Genomic DNA, 15,263 nt, shown 5'->3' with positions numbered 1-15,263 from the left:
GTATCAACCATGGAGTTACAGACAAGTTTCACTTTCTACTTTCAACTGTTCTATATAATTTGATTTTTTAACAACAAAAAAACTATAAGAATATTAATTTTATAAGTAGAAAATAAATGTATTTTCATTAAAAATGAACACATGAAAGGTGCTTGTACAAATGAATGAACAAAGAAATCTAGGGTTTTGCAGTGAAAACCATGGAAACTGACTTCAGTATAAAAATAATTTGTGACAACCTGTCACTTGTTTAGAGCTTCTGCTCAGCGGTTCCTGGTAATGGTTCCTGATAACTTTATTCTGAAATATTTGAAGCAGTCCTGTAATTTTGTTAGTATATTTGTTGTACTTCGTAACTCCACTCTGGGAAGTTCTAGAACAGTCAACTTCAAACAGTACCAAGTTATTCAAGCTAGGGTTGAAGCAGATAAAACCTAATATCTGTTTTGGTGGTAAACTTTTAGGTTCTGTGGACCCATGAGTTAGTGGAGGCCTAGCTGATAGAAATATTTTCACTTGGAGTATTTTATTCTGCATTTCTTAACTGCCAGACTATAAGGTACATGTAGGCAGCCCCATGTCTGTCCTCCTCATCTCTCTCCATTCAATGCACAGAACAGGCTGTCTGTATTTTTTTTTTTTTTAATATTCTTTCCTTCCTGCAAAGATTTGAAATGGAATCTTCATGTTTTTTCTACTCCCACCTGATATGGGCACCCTGTGATGTGCACAGACTGAGTTTTCTCTATATGTAACAATACGTCGCTGTCCTAATCACCAAACATGTTTTTATACTTAGTAGGACTAGCCTTCTTCGCCCAAATTTTTGTGTATTTCAAAACTGTCATGATTCTCTCTGCTCATTTAGTTCTCAAGATACATTTTCAAATCAGATTTTATTGACAACCCTGCAGCAATTTAGATGGTGATTGAATTAGATTTATGGTCAACTTGGGGGGGAAATGATCTCTTGACAAAGCTGAGCCTTCCCATCCATGAACATGGTACACATCTTTCCATTTATTTGAGTTTTCTTCTGTAATGTCAATAAAGTTCAATAAATTTTTCCACAAAGCTTTTGTACATATATTGGGTTTCTTCTTAGGAACATTATTGTTCTCATGCTATTATGGATGGGATGTCATTCTAGCACTTTGACTTTAATGTGTCTTGAAATGAGTATCAAAATACTTTACAACATTTAATGCCCTAAAAAATGTTAAGTTTCTTCCTGAAGAAAAACAAGAAAGGAGAGTACCAGGAAGAGACTTTGAAAGAAGTAAAAAACTTTCACTATTGGCTGCCTTTGTGACACTGGCCTAATTAAAGAAGCAGCCTGCCTCCAAGAGATGCATAAGACAGGGACCAGGCTGGATACAGGAGCAAGAACAGCAGAAGAGGCAATATCACTTCACATAGCAACTTCATCAGTACCACTGAGCAAAACATTTTAAACTGAGAAACTCACCCAAACTTTGTCTCCTGGATTCTTTTCCTGATGGCCAGAGAAATGTATAAAACCAACCCAATCAAAATAAATCCACAAAAGCAGCCCAGGATTATGAGCACAGGATCTGTGTTGCCAGGTGCTGGGGTAGATGAGGGAGCAAAATCTATCGAACCTGGTAAAATACAAATAGAATCAATTCAAAACATTTCCTTGGGATTCGGGATAGTTGATTTACAATATCAGGGAAACTATTCAAGTCAGTTATAAATGTATAAGAAATTGAAAAAATAGTAAACATGTTCAGGTGCTCAGCCGTGTCCAACTCTTTGTGACCCCATGGACTAGCCCGCCATGCTCCTCTGTCCATGGGATTCTCCAGGCAAGAGTACTGGAGTGGGTTGCCATTTCCTTCTCCAGGGATCCTCTTGACCCAGCGATTGGACTGATACCTCCTGCATCTTTTGCACTGGCAGGCAGGTTCTTTACCACTGGGCCACCTGAAAAATAGTAAAACTATTTAACTGGTATACTCTAATAAAACACTAGAAATATTGAGAATCAAAATGCTTTTTGTTGTTGTTTAAAGAAAAAAAGGTATCAAGAGTAGTTTGCACAGTGCTTGCCAGTTTCCAGTTACACAGCTTGGGATATAGAGAGAATGTATTAACATTTTCCATGCTCTGGTGAATGTTGACCTCCTTTCCAAGTTTGGATCAGCTTCCAGTGTTTTATCCTCTGCACTTTCAACACTGTAAAATACCTCCGTGAGTTCCTTTAATGTTGTGATGAGAAAACAGCTATTTTGAGTTACTCCTGGGGCGTTTTACAGTATGACAATCCCACTTACAGCAGAGCCTGGACATTTTGATAAGGATCTGAACTTAGAAGTCTTGCTGCAAGTTCCCACTTTGCTTTTCCTGGGCCACCTTTTAAAATAACCACTTAGAGTTGAGCCTTTGAAAAGTTAAGTATAGACATTTGCTGCTGCTGCTGCTGCTAAGTCGCTTCAGTCGTGTCCGACTCTGTGCAACCCGAGACGGCAGCCCATTAGGGATCCCTCTGTCCTTGGGATTCTCCAGGCAAGAACACTGGAGTGGGTTGCCATTTCCTTCTCCAATGCATGAAGGTGAAAAGTGCTACCCACCCTCTACCACCTGCTGCGACCTGGGACAGAGGACTGCCCTTTCTCTGGCTCTCTCACTCCCTCACCCACCCCCACATCTGGGATTTGTAATAAATCTTGTGACTCTACTTCCTTTGTGTGGGGGTATTGAAACTGCCCATCAAAATGACCTCAGAGTTTTCACTTCCCCAAAGTCGGGGCTCAGATGCAGAGGGAATGAACTGCCTGCCCCCAGTTAATACCAGACACACCCCATGTGTCTGTTATGTGCTCCTCATTCAGAAGGTCATGATCTGCATTTTCTCAGTTCAGTGCACCAGTACGGGGGGTGGCGGGGGCAGCACACTTGTGAAGACTGCGGCCAGCATATCTTCCTCTGGGACACCCTCCTCCTTTTGAGCACAGCCATTTCATTCATGTGGCTAAGACCACCCTACGCAATGGCTGCTCATCTCATGGACCAAATGGTGGCAGAATCAACATGCCCTGGTCGGAAATTTCTTCCACAACTCCACACATGTTCAATTCAAATTCTACTTCCAACATCGTCTCCTTTCCTTTCTTCTCTGCACTTTCACCATTGTTCACCAACTCCGTCTTTCAAATATCCACTTTTGTGAAATGTCATGTGAGTTTTGCCCCTGGGAGAAAGGAAGTAGCCCAGCTCTGTGCCTCTTAGATGTGTGTGAACAGACTAAGGAAAGCATGGTGACCAACCACAGACAGACTTAGAAAGAAGTGACCCGACTGGTCACAACCAAGATACACCTGTTGCTTGTGGAGCGATTTTCGTACTGCAGAGCTGGTAGAGACGAATATATCATCACAGTTGATACGTGCTGGTGACTCAACTTTGAACTGTATTGTTGGGAATGGCTGTGATTTACCTAAACTGTAGTAACTGAAATATATGCAGATTAGAACTTTGCAAAGGCAGGGCTGCCAGGACAGCCAAGGCTTTTGTAATTATTATGTATGACAAGGAAAAGTCTGTCATCTTAAACTCTGATTTTTTCCTTAAACTGAAGTATAACTGATTTCTAATACTGTGTTAGTTTCTGGTGTACAGAAAAGTGATTCAGTTACACGTATGTGTGTGTCCTAGTGACTCTTTGTGACCCCCTGCTCTGTAGCCCACCAGGCTCCTCTGTCCATGGGATTTCCCAGGCAAAATACTGGAGAGGGTTGTCATTTCCTACTCCAGGGGATCTTCCCGACCCCGGGATCAAACCCATGTCTCCTTGGCAAGTGGATTCTTTACACTGAGCCACCTGGGAAGCCCTGTATACACACACACACACACACGTATATATATATATATATATATTCTTTTACACATTGTTTTCCATTATGGTTTATTACAAGATTTGAATATAGTTCCGTGTGCTATTCTCTATTTTATTTGCTAATCCTAAACTCCTAATTTGTCCCTCCCCCACCCCCTTTCCCCTTTGGTAACCGTATGTTTTCTACGTCTGTGTTTAGCTCTGATTTTTAACCTGTGCCTTTAGAATCAGAATCATCCCTGAATTTCTTCCAGGCAGACATACCCTGAGTCCCCATCATAAGTGACTCATGTTCCCTAGGGACAGAGCCAATGGTCTGTAGGAGCTGAAATGAGGGTTCAGTTTAGCACTACAAGGGAAAGCACGTTTGAGGGCCAATGGGACAGAGAGATGGGAACTCAGTGGTCTGCTCCCAAGTCTTGTCTGCTACAGATACAAAGGCCATATTTGGCAAGAGCTTTGTAAATGTACGAATCATATCCATGTAGATGTCCGTGGGGAGTCTATGAGAGCGGTTCACTACCAAGCAACTCAGGGCAGGTCAGAGTCAGAAGAAGGTGGCTTCCCTGTTCTATGTGAGCAGACACAGTATTTGGGCCACTTGGGGCACCATAGATCCACTCCAGTGTTCTTGCCTGGAGAATCCCAGGGACGGGGGAGCCTGGTGGGCTGCCGTCTATGGGGTCGCACAGAGTTGGACACAACTGAAGCGACTTAGCAGCAGCAGCAGCAGCAGGGGCACCATAGTGATAGTGTCGCCTTGCCAAAGGCCACTCCAACAATATGCAGAGGCCAACACGCAGGCCTGAGCATTTAGCTGGGTGAGCCAGCAGCATCTAAAGATGCTTCTATAGGAAATGCTTCACGTTCTGTCATGAATGCATCATGTTCTTCACCCAGTTAGGAATCACGTTACCCAAGGCTTGAGTGACTCATCACAGGGCAAGCTGGACTGCTTAAAACAAACACCAGCAAGTAAACAGTGCTAATTATAAAGAGCTGAGGATTAGCCACCCTGATTAATCCAAAACTCAGCCTTGTATACATCATTTTAACTAAATTCAGCAGTCAGAAAGAGAAAAACAAATATGGTATATTAACTCATAAAAATGGCATGTAGAAAAACGGTACAGATGAGCCTGTTTGCAGGGCAGGAATAGGAGCGGAAGGTGTAGGGAAGGAACATGTGGACACAGAGAGGCCGGGCCGAATGGGGAGAGCAGCACTACACGCGTGCACTACCATGTGTAAAACAGCGGGAAGCTGCTGCACAGCCCACCGAGCTCAGGTCAGCGCTCCGTGGTGACCTAGAGCAGGGGGATAGAGCGGTGGGAGGGCGGCTCAGGAGGGAGGGGTGTATGTGTATATACGGCTGATTCACTTTGCTGTACAGAGAAGCTAACACAGCATTGTGAAGCAATTATTCTCCATAATAAAATAAAAAATAAACTAAATTCAGTACTATATATAAAATAGATAACTAATAAGAACCTACACAGAGCACAGGGAACTCTCCTCAATACTCTGCAATAATCCATATGGGACAAGAATCTGAAAAGGAGTGAACAGAATCTAAAAAGACTTCCCAGGTGGCTCAGTGGTAAAGAGTCTGCCTGCCAATGCAGGAGACACAGGTTTGACCCCTGAGTCAGAAAGATTCCCTGGAGAAGGGAATGGCAACCCACTGCAGTATTCTTGCCTGGAGAAGTCTATGGACGGAGGAGACTGGCGGGCTATAGTCCATGGGGTCGCAAAGGGTCGGACACGACTGAATAACTAAGCATATACAGGCACATATACGTATATACACGTACACCTGATTCACTTTCTGTGCAGCAGAAACACAACACTGCAAATCAACTATACCACAGTAAAAACCACAACAGCTAAGTTTGGTAAGTCCAGCTGAACTCTGGGTTCTGAAAGGCTGAAACTTCCTAGGAAGTTATTACCCTGGAGAGTAACAGTGGGCGGACTCATGGGAACCACCAGCTCTGTGAAGCGTATTATCCTGTCAACTATCTTCATCACTGTAGAATTTCCTTTTGGTCTTTTTCATTCTGTTTTTTTTTTTTTTTTGAGGAGCCACTCAGCACGTGGGACCTTAGTTTCCCAACCAGGGATGGAACCCTGTGCCCTGCAGTGAAGCTCGGGGTCTTAACCACTGGACACCAGGGAAGCCCCCATTTTTCATTCTTAAACAAGCTGCCCATCCCACCAGCTGCGCTCTGGCAACCCACGTGTCGCCTGGACTGATACTCCATCAGCCGATCTGGCACCAGCCCTCACCGTGTGCAGGGATGAAGATCTTCACCGGGTCACTGAAGGGCCCCACGCCCCCTTTGGTGACGGCAGCAATCCTCACGGTGCACGTGGCATTGTGCACTTGAACAGAAAGCTGAGCAAGGCTGCTGTTCTGGCCAACTTCTTCCGAGAGCTCTTTCTGTGGGGCAGACAGGAAAGGAAAGGAAGTGAAATAGTGAGGCGCCAGGGGCCTTGTCCTCCCGAGAGAAGTTCTTCTAAGGAAAGCGGTCCCACCCACATCCCAGGGGCAGCGGCTGTGTTTCCACCACGTCCCTTCCTCACTCAGGTCACGCTAAGGGAGGCAAAAGGTAGGCAGGGCTGCAGGATGGGCTGGCAGCATCCTCAGGCCTTGGGAATCTTGGCTTACTAGAGCCGTGCAGGAATGGTACTTGGAGGGCTCAGGGAAACCTCTGGAAGAATAGGAGCACGTGGCAGATGCACTTGAAGGCAAGAGCAAGACTGTCTTCTGGGTGGTCCAGTGGCTACAATTCCACATTGTAGGGTGCTCTGGTTCTATCCCATTCAGGGTTTCTATCCCCGAATGGGTTAGAACTAGATTCCACATATTGCAACTAAGACCCGGAACAGTCAAATTAAAAAAAAAAGAAAGAGGAGCTCTGTGACAACCTACAGGGTTGGGATGGGGTGGGAGGTGGGAGGGGGGCTCAGAAGGGAGGGGACATATGTATACCTATGGCTGATTCATGTTGATGTATGGCAGAAATCAACACAATATTGTAAACCAATTATCCTCCAGTTAAAAATAAATTTTTAAAAATGCAACGAAAAGTTACATTGAGTTAGGACATTACGCCATTGCATCATTGTATGACTTCATTACTGTATGTGATGAAAAATTAATGCTCCATTATCCCAATGGCTGCTTTGCTCTCTTTTCTGAAATTGTGGGAATACAATAGATAAAGGTTTAACTTTTTTGAGAAAATTATAAAGCACGTGAAGAAAAAAAAAAACAATCTACTCGAGACCCCCAACCTCAACCCCCACAAAGCACTGCCCAGGAGCTGCACTGAACCTTGACATCAACCACCCGCCACTTTCCTTGAACCTGCATGGGTGGGCTCCTGTTCCTTCCGATTCTAAGAGGTGTGACTAAAACCGACATTTAGGAGGGCACTGACACTTTCTCTTCCAGAGAAAATGTGCTCCATTAAAAAAAATTTGGCCTTACTTATTTATCTTGTTTTAAAGCCACTGGTGTGCTACTTGAGCTATTAAAACACAGGGGAGGGAATGGGGAGAAGATGTTTCAAAAAAAAAAACAAAACAGAATTAAGTGCTTATAGAGTGCTTTCTCGGAGAAGGCAATGGCACCCCACTCCACTACTCTTGCCTGGCAAATCCCATGGACTGAGGAGCCTGGTAGGCTGCACTCCACGGGGTCACTAAGAGTCAGACACGACTGAGCAACTTCACTTTCACTTTTCACTTTCATGCATTGGAGAAGGAAATGGCAACCCACTCCAGTGTTCTTATCTGGAGAATCCCAGGGACAGGGGAGCCTGGTGGGCTGCCGTCTATGGGGTCGCACAGAGTCGGACACGACTGAAGTGACTTAGCAGCAGCAGCAGCAGCAGCAGCAGAGTGCTTTCTCCTTTGCTTCCAAACCTCAACTATCATGATGTTCTCTGGCACAGGAAATAAATTTTGTGTGAGTCTCTGTCTATGGTTCGAGCAATTCTGAGTCAAAGGTTGTTGTTCAGTCACTAAGTCGTGTCTGACTCTTTGTGTCCAAGTCAAAGGTAAACAGATTTATTTCCTGTAGAACACTGGAGAGCTTGCCAGTGTATACTGTGGGTCTTGAAGAAGAACTTATAATATGCAATATTTTTATAAACTTGTCCTCTCACTGAATTCTCACAGGTCTAACAGACACTTCATGGGAATGGGACAAGAAATACTAGTCCACATTCATCAAAAGACAGCCAAGTGTGTGTGTATATATATATATATAAAAGATATAGAAAATGTCCATATAATAAATATCAGGAGTTTCTTAGTGTGAAAGTGATACAACAGTGATAAGATAATGAAGGTACAAACTTCAAAAACTTTGGTGGGTTATTACAGTTTTCAGCAAACTGTAAACCCACCCAAAGATTACTTCAACATAGTTCTGAAATTCTATACCGAAAAAAGAAAAAAATCTTCATTAGAGTAGTAAGTTGGAATATCTTCCGAAATAGGCAATTTCATCACCTTGCATAAAGAAAATGCAGCTTTAGTAACAGTTTTTTTTTCTCTTTTTAAAACTTTTTACTTTATATTGGAGTATAGATGATCAACAATGTTGTGACCTCTGCAGGTGGACAGCAAAGGGGCTCAGCCATACATATACATGCGTCAGTTCTCCCCCAAACTCCCCTCCCATCTAGGCTGCCACATAACACTGAGCAGAGTTCCCTGTACTGCACAGTCAGACCTTGCGGGTTATCCATTTTAAATACAGCAGAGTGTACATGTCCACCCCCTTTTTCTTGTTTTTATTTTTTGGTGGTGCCCTGCGATATGTTGGATCTTAGATCCTCAAACAGGGATCAACCCAGTGCCCCCTGCAGGGGAAGGGCAGAGTCTTAACCACTGGACCCCCAGGGAAGTCCCAATAACAATTTTCTTAAAATGAAAACGAAAGGACAATTTTCAGGGGAAGCTGTGTCGAACTCTTGCTCTTTGGAAATGAAGGCAGATTAGGGAACCTAGGTGATGGACACAGAGTTCATTTCAAGCTTCAGTTCAGACGGAGGTTCTAGGCTCCTCTGGGGGAGAGCTTCCCTTCAGTGTTCTTCTTTGTCTCCAGAAGCTGGTGGCTCAGACGGTAAAGAATCCCTTCTCCAATGCAGGAGACCCAGGTTCCATCCCTGGGTCAGGAAGACCCCCTGGAGGAGGACACGGCAACCCACTCCAGTATTCTTCCTTGGGAAATCCCAAGGATAGAGGAGCCTGGTGGGAGTCCATGGGGTCACAAAGAGTCGGACATGACTGAGCAAAGCACGCACGTTCTCGGCCAGAGAGCTGGGAGCTTAGCTGCCTCAGAGAATGTTACCCGAAGTAAAGTGAGCCAGTAAGTCTTGTTGTCTCGAGACTGTCGTCATGCACAGAGTACAGAATGAGTACATTACAAATGACCCTCCCGCTCGGAAAATCCAGCATCTCCCAGGAGGCAATGCAGAAAGGTCACAGTCCTAACTGTGCCGTATTGTTCTCTCGCAGAGGGGACCATTCTGAACGGCACTGTGCCACTGTATTAGGATCTCTGGTGGCATCATTCAGAAGGCTTTCATCACTCTCGCCCTTTAGCACCCATCAGTGCCAGGGTCCCCTCTAAAGAAATGTCTTTGACTCACACCAGGGGAGAAAAACACAGGGTGACCTACAGCTCTTTTTTTTTTTTTAATTTGCTTTCTCTTCCTCCTTGGGCTCTTCTGGTGGCTTAGAAGGTAAAGAATCTGCCTGAAATGTAGGAGCCACAGGAGATTCAAGTTTGATCCCTGGGTTGGGAAGATCTCCTGGAGACGGAAATGGCAACCAACTCTAGTTTTCTTGCCTGGAGAATTCCATGGACAGAGGGGTCTGGTGGGCTACAGTCCATGGGACTGAAAAGAGTTGGATACAACTGAATGACTAACACTTGTCCTCTGTATTTATTTGGAATTTTAACTCCCGTCACTAGGCCTGTAACTAGGACTTGCAGTACTTTTCTCTCTGTAGTTTATCTATGTATTTACTTTTGGCTGCCCTGGGTCTTTGCTGCTGTGCAGGCTTCTCTCTAGTTGTGGAGAGCAGGGGCTACTCCCTAGTTGCGATGCACAGATATGCCATTTCGGTGGCATCTCTTGTGGCTGAGCACAGGCTCTAGGGCTCGAGGGCTTCTGTAGTTGTGACACACGAGCTCAGTAATTGCAGTTCCCAGGCCCCAGAGCACAGGCTGCATAGTTGTGGCGCACTTACTTAGTTGCTCCAAGGAATGTGGCATCTTCTCAGACCAGGAACCACATCTCCTGAATTGGCAGGTGAATTCTCTACCACTGAGCTGCCAGGGAAACCCAGCCTGCAGCCCTTGAAAGAAACGGGTTTGTTTCTTCATCACTCAAGTGTCTGCTGAGAATCACTATGGTTGGTCAATCAGAGAAAGTTCCTACTGAATCAGAACTCAATCATCGGCCCTTCATGTGTCTCTATTAAGAATGTAGCATCGTAAAAAAGAGTTTTCCTCTAAGAGAGGTACCTGACTCCCCTGACTCAGTCAGTGAGGAACTGTGATCGATAGGCACCTTGCACCAATGCTTTGAAACAAAAAACCAGGAAACAAGGACTGCTCCTCTCATAGCTGCAACTCTTAAGCAGGGTTTTGACTGGTACAAATAGCATCATGTTATCATTTACTACCAGGCAGAAGAAGCCATGGATTTCTAAGCCTTCTTCCTTTTCTATCACTGACTGCTTCCAACAGCGTGCTTTACTGAGAGGTAAACTTAGTCAGGGAAAAATAAAGAATAAATCCCAATTGTTCTTCTGAAAGACAGCAGTTTGGGTTGAAGCTGGATGACCTGAGGTTGAAAATGACTGACACAAAGCTTGGACATCATTGGTCGGTGCACCTGTTCATTCCACCCCTCTCTCATGCCAAGACGTTGTATTAACTTTCACGTGATGCTCTGTACAAATGCCATGGGGGTGCTGAAGTCTGACCTATCACCAGGGTTATTAGACGGATCAGGAATGTGACAATACAAAAGAACCATGCTCTCCATGGCGGTGGTAAAGACAAGACGGTCTTTAGGATGAAGCCAGCGCCTCTGCTCTTCTGCAGTAGTCTGTTTCATGACAAGTCAGTGACACTTCAACCCTCTTCCTGTCCCAACAGGGAGGGGGTCCCATCTGGGAGCTGCCCACCCAACTACTGTTGGCTGCCCCTCCCCCATTTCTGTCTTGGATCAGATGGTCCCACCATAGCTGTTCCCCCGCACCTTTAGGCCTCACAGCCATCAAAACCAGATGTACCCCGGGCTTGACTGGAGCCACGTCTAACACAGCTGTGCTATACAGTATGGTCTACAGGGCTGCGCCATGCAACCTGCTTGCTTGTACAACCTTCCCCTTTGGAGCCCAGTTACTCTCTGCCATCCACCATGAGGCTGGGATTCTTCCCTGACAATAGTTTTCAGAAAAGCATCATCTGGAATTTTCAAGAGGCTATAAATTGTAGCCTTCCCATCTCCAGGGGATCTTCCCAAGCCAAGGATCAAACCCAGGTCTCCCACATGTCAGGCAGATTCTTTACCAGCTGAGCCTCCAGGGAAGCTGAAGAATCCTGGAGTGGGCATTGCAGGCAGATTCTTCACCAGCTGAGCTACCAGGGAAGCCCAATATAAATTGTAGGACTGCTAAGCCCTGCAACTCCTCTGAGTAATTCACTATTTTCCTCAGAGAGCCTAAATTTTGTGAAGGCAACAATTAGATGATAACAGAGGATGAGTCCTATTTGCATTGACTGAGGAAATAAATGAATGGATGAAGAGTCAGAGAGGAAAGCTCCAAACAGAATTTAACTTTTTAGGCACTTCTAATTTTTCCCCAATGGCTCAGTGAGTAAAGAATCTGCCTGCAACGCAGGAGACGTAAGAGACTTGGGTTCGATCTCTATGGGTTGGGAAGATCCCCTGGAGGAGCAAATGGCAACCCACTTCAGTATTCTTGCCAGGAAAATCCCATAAACAGAGGGGCCTGGTGGGCTATGGTCCATAGTGTCACAAAGAGTCAGACACGACTGAGTAACTAAGCAAGCCAGCAATTTTTAACATTGTTTATCTCCCACTGGAAGGTGCCTTGCCTAACCCAGGAATATCAGGTCTTTTCACTACAAAAAAAAGTTCCTAAAGCAGTATACATCAACAAAAGCACGGAGACAAGAGCACCCTGTTACAGTTCAGACTTACGGATGTCTCTGCGTTCTGCCACACGTGAGAGATGTGATAGCCCACCAGATCCCCGTCCTGCTGCTTAATGGGAGGCTTGATCCACCGAACGGCCACCTTGTTGCTGGACTTATTCAGAAACATGGTGACGTTCAGAGGTGCTACTGACGGGGCTACAAAAGGAAAAGGGGAGAAGGTTGAGGAGCTACGAAGGAATGCACGTAGAACAAAAAACATTCAACGAATCCAAAAGAAGAAAGTGGACCAAGTTACAGACAGAACCAATAGAAACTGTGATAGATGTAAATCTATCCATGGGCTTCTTTGGTGGCTCAGTGATTTAAAAACACACTCACACACACACAAAACCCTACCTGCCAACACAGGAGATGGAAAAGGCAATGGTAGCCCCTTCTAGTATTCTTGCCTGGGAAATCCCATGGAAAGAGAAGCTGGGCAGGCTACAGTCCATGGGGTCACGAAAGAGTCAGACACGACTTAGTGACTAAGCAACACATCTATCCATATGAATGATACCATTGCATTTCACTGGGCTAACTATCCCAATTCAAAGGCAAAAATTGTGAAGTACAGTACTCCTGATATGAAACACACATCAAATATAAAGATACAAATTAGTTAAAATAAGTGTGAATAAATGATACACCATGTAATCAAAAGAGAGCTAAAATGGCTACATTAACATCAGATAAAATAGATTTCACAGATAATACTCTTAATACCAAAAATAAAGAAAATAATTTCATAACGATAAAGTGGCCAATTTATTCAGAAAGCACAGTAATATTAAATATTTATGCCAAAAATAACAGAACTTCAGGGACTTCTCTGGTGGTCCAGTGGCTAAGACTCCATACTCTCAATGCTGGGGGCCTAGATTCAACCCCTGGGCAGGGAACTGGATCCCACATGCCACAACTAAAGATCCCACCTGCTGCAATGGAGACCCAGCACAGTCCAATAAATAAATAAGTAAATAGTTGGCTTCCAAATTAAAAAAAAAAACAACAGCACTTTAAAATATCTGGACTGTTAGACTTGCAAATAGAAATAGATAAATTCACAATTATAATTGCAGCTTTAATGCACTTGTTTACATAATTGATAGAAAAAGGAAGCATAAAGTCATTAAGAATACAGTTTGAAAAACACTACCAACAAACCTGACCAAGTTGACATTTATAGAACACTCCATCTATGACAAACCTAGACAGCATATTAAAAAGCAAAGATATCATTTTGCTGACAAAGGTCCATATGGTCAAAGCTATGCTTTTTCCAGTATTCATGTTCAGATGTGAGAGTTGGACCATAAGGAAGCCTGAGTACTGAAGAATTGATATTTTCAAACTGTGGTGCTGGAGAAGACTCTTGAGCGTCCCTTGGACTGCAAGGAGATCAAACCAGTCAACCCTAAAGGAAATCAACCCTGAAAATTCACTTGGAATGACTGATGCTGAAGCTGAAGCTCCAATATTTTGGCCACCTAATGCAAAGAACTGACTTATTGGAAAAGACCCTGAAGCTGGGAGGGATTGGGGGCAGGAGGAGAAGGGGACGACAGAGGATGAGATGGCTGGATGGCATCACTGATTCAACGGACATGAGTTTGAGGAAACTCCAGGAAATGGTGATGGACAGGGAGGCCTGGAGTGCTGCAGTCCATGGGGTCACAAAGAGCTGGATATGACTGAGCAGCCGAACAACAACAGCAAAAACCATCGATTGAGCAGGATGCACATTCTCTTCAGGTGCACACTGAACATGTATCAGGGCACATACACCATGTTCTGGACCATGAGTCTTGATAAAGACTCAAGGATTCAAGCAACACAAATTATGTTCTTTGACCTCAGTAGAATGAAATTAGAAGTCATTCATACCAAGATCTCTGGAAAACCCCTTAAATATTTTGGAAATTACATTAGACACCTAAATAACTACCGGCTCAAAGAAGAAATCAAAACAGAAACCAGAAAGTGTTAATATTTTGAGCTGAGTAAAAATGAAACAGCAGATAAAAATCATTCTCAAAGGTTTTTCTTCCTCGTTTAAGATATTTTACAACCTCGGCACTAGTTTCATTTGTGCAAGGATTAAGCCCTAACAATTTGTGATCTAGACTTTCCCACAGTCTGTATTAAAATTAGAGCACTGATAAGGTAAGGTGGGAGTTCAGGGCAGGAAAGAGACTCTAAGCAATCCAGAACTCTAAACTGAGAAATAACAGAAACTGTACAATTGACATCTAACATAATATAATATTCACTTCAATGTTCATAGAAAAAATGTAAGATTTAGGAAATCAAAAGCAGTACACGGAAATTTTACAGATGCAAATAAGATTTGCTATGAGAAAATATATAGAACCAACAGTACCTACTTTATATGGTTGCTACGAGGAGCTAATGAAATAATGCACATAAAGTACCTACGATGGTCACTGACACACAGTAGGTGCTTCTTGAACGTTAGCTACCTTCTTATTTCTTAGTTTCTTGACTTTGATGCTATGAGTAATAACTTTTACATATGCTTCATGCTAAGACACTTCAGTCAAGTCTGACTCTTTGTGACCCAATGGACCACAGTCTGCCAGGATCCTCTGTCCATGGGATTGTCCAGAAAAGAATACTGGAGTGGGTTGCCATTTCCTTCTCCAGGGGATCTTCCCAACCGAGGGATTGAAGGGCATCTCTTACATCTCCTGCATTGGCAGGCAGGTTATCCCTAGTGCCACCTGGGAAGCAGTCATATTTTAATTAATGTATGCTATAAAGAGTGTGCTACTATTAATATCTTTCTATATAAAAGAAAACATCACCTATATATAGTAAGTATAAGGTTTGTCACTAAACCCTTTTCAAATACTGTAAGTCCCCTACACAAAAATGAGTTCTTTTTCCAAGAGGGCATTTATAAATCCAATTTATAAATGGATTACAAACTTTGTTTGTAAGTCCAACAAAGTTAGCCTAGGTACCCAACTAACACAATTGACTATATAGTACTGTACTGAAATAGGTTTAAAATTGAAGCAAAGTTACACAGCTCAAAATAGCCTGGAGTTAAAACTCCCCTTGGGGTCCTCCCTACCGTTCTATGCAAAACAAAGACCTCTCTCACCTTTAGAAAAAAATGGA

The 15,263-nt window shown here is 43.7% G+C and overlaps 1 protein-coding gene across 7 annotated transcripts in view; it reads right to left on the bottom strand.

The window, feature by feature from the left end:
- Positions 1 to 15,263, bottom strand: part of MERTK (MER proto-oncogene, tyrosine kinase) — a 133,697-nt gene that overhangs the window by 28,430 nt on the left and 90,004 nt on the right. For all 7 annotated transcript variants that reach the window (XM_086328320.1, XM_086328326.1, XM_086328323.1 and 4 more), the window contains 3 exons: positions 12,121 to 12,272; positions 6,149 to 6,302; positions 1,469 to 1,622 (listed from right to left, as the gene is read on the bottom strand). In XM_086328320.1, the coding sequence (XP_086184446.1) occupies positions 1,469 to 1,622; positions 6,149 to 6,302; positions 12,121 to 12,272 (460 nt within the window). The remainder of the gene's footprint in view (positions 1 to 1,468; positions 1,623 to 6,148; positions 6,303 to 12,120; positions 12,273 to 15,263) is intronic.

Source organism: Bos grunniens, chromosome 11, assembly GCF_055505025.1.
Source record: "Bos grunniens cultivar Pamir isolate PY7600 chromosome 11, Bosgru_T2T1.0, whole genome shotgun sequence".
Classification (NCBI taxonomy): domain Eukaryota; kingdom Metazoa; phylum Chordata; class Mammalia; order Artiodactyla; family Bovidae; genus Bos; species Bos grunniens.
The sequence above is the reverse complement of the archived record's forward strand: the minus strand, read 5'-3'. Positions and strand labels throughout refer to the sequence as shown.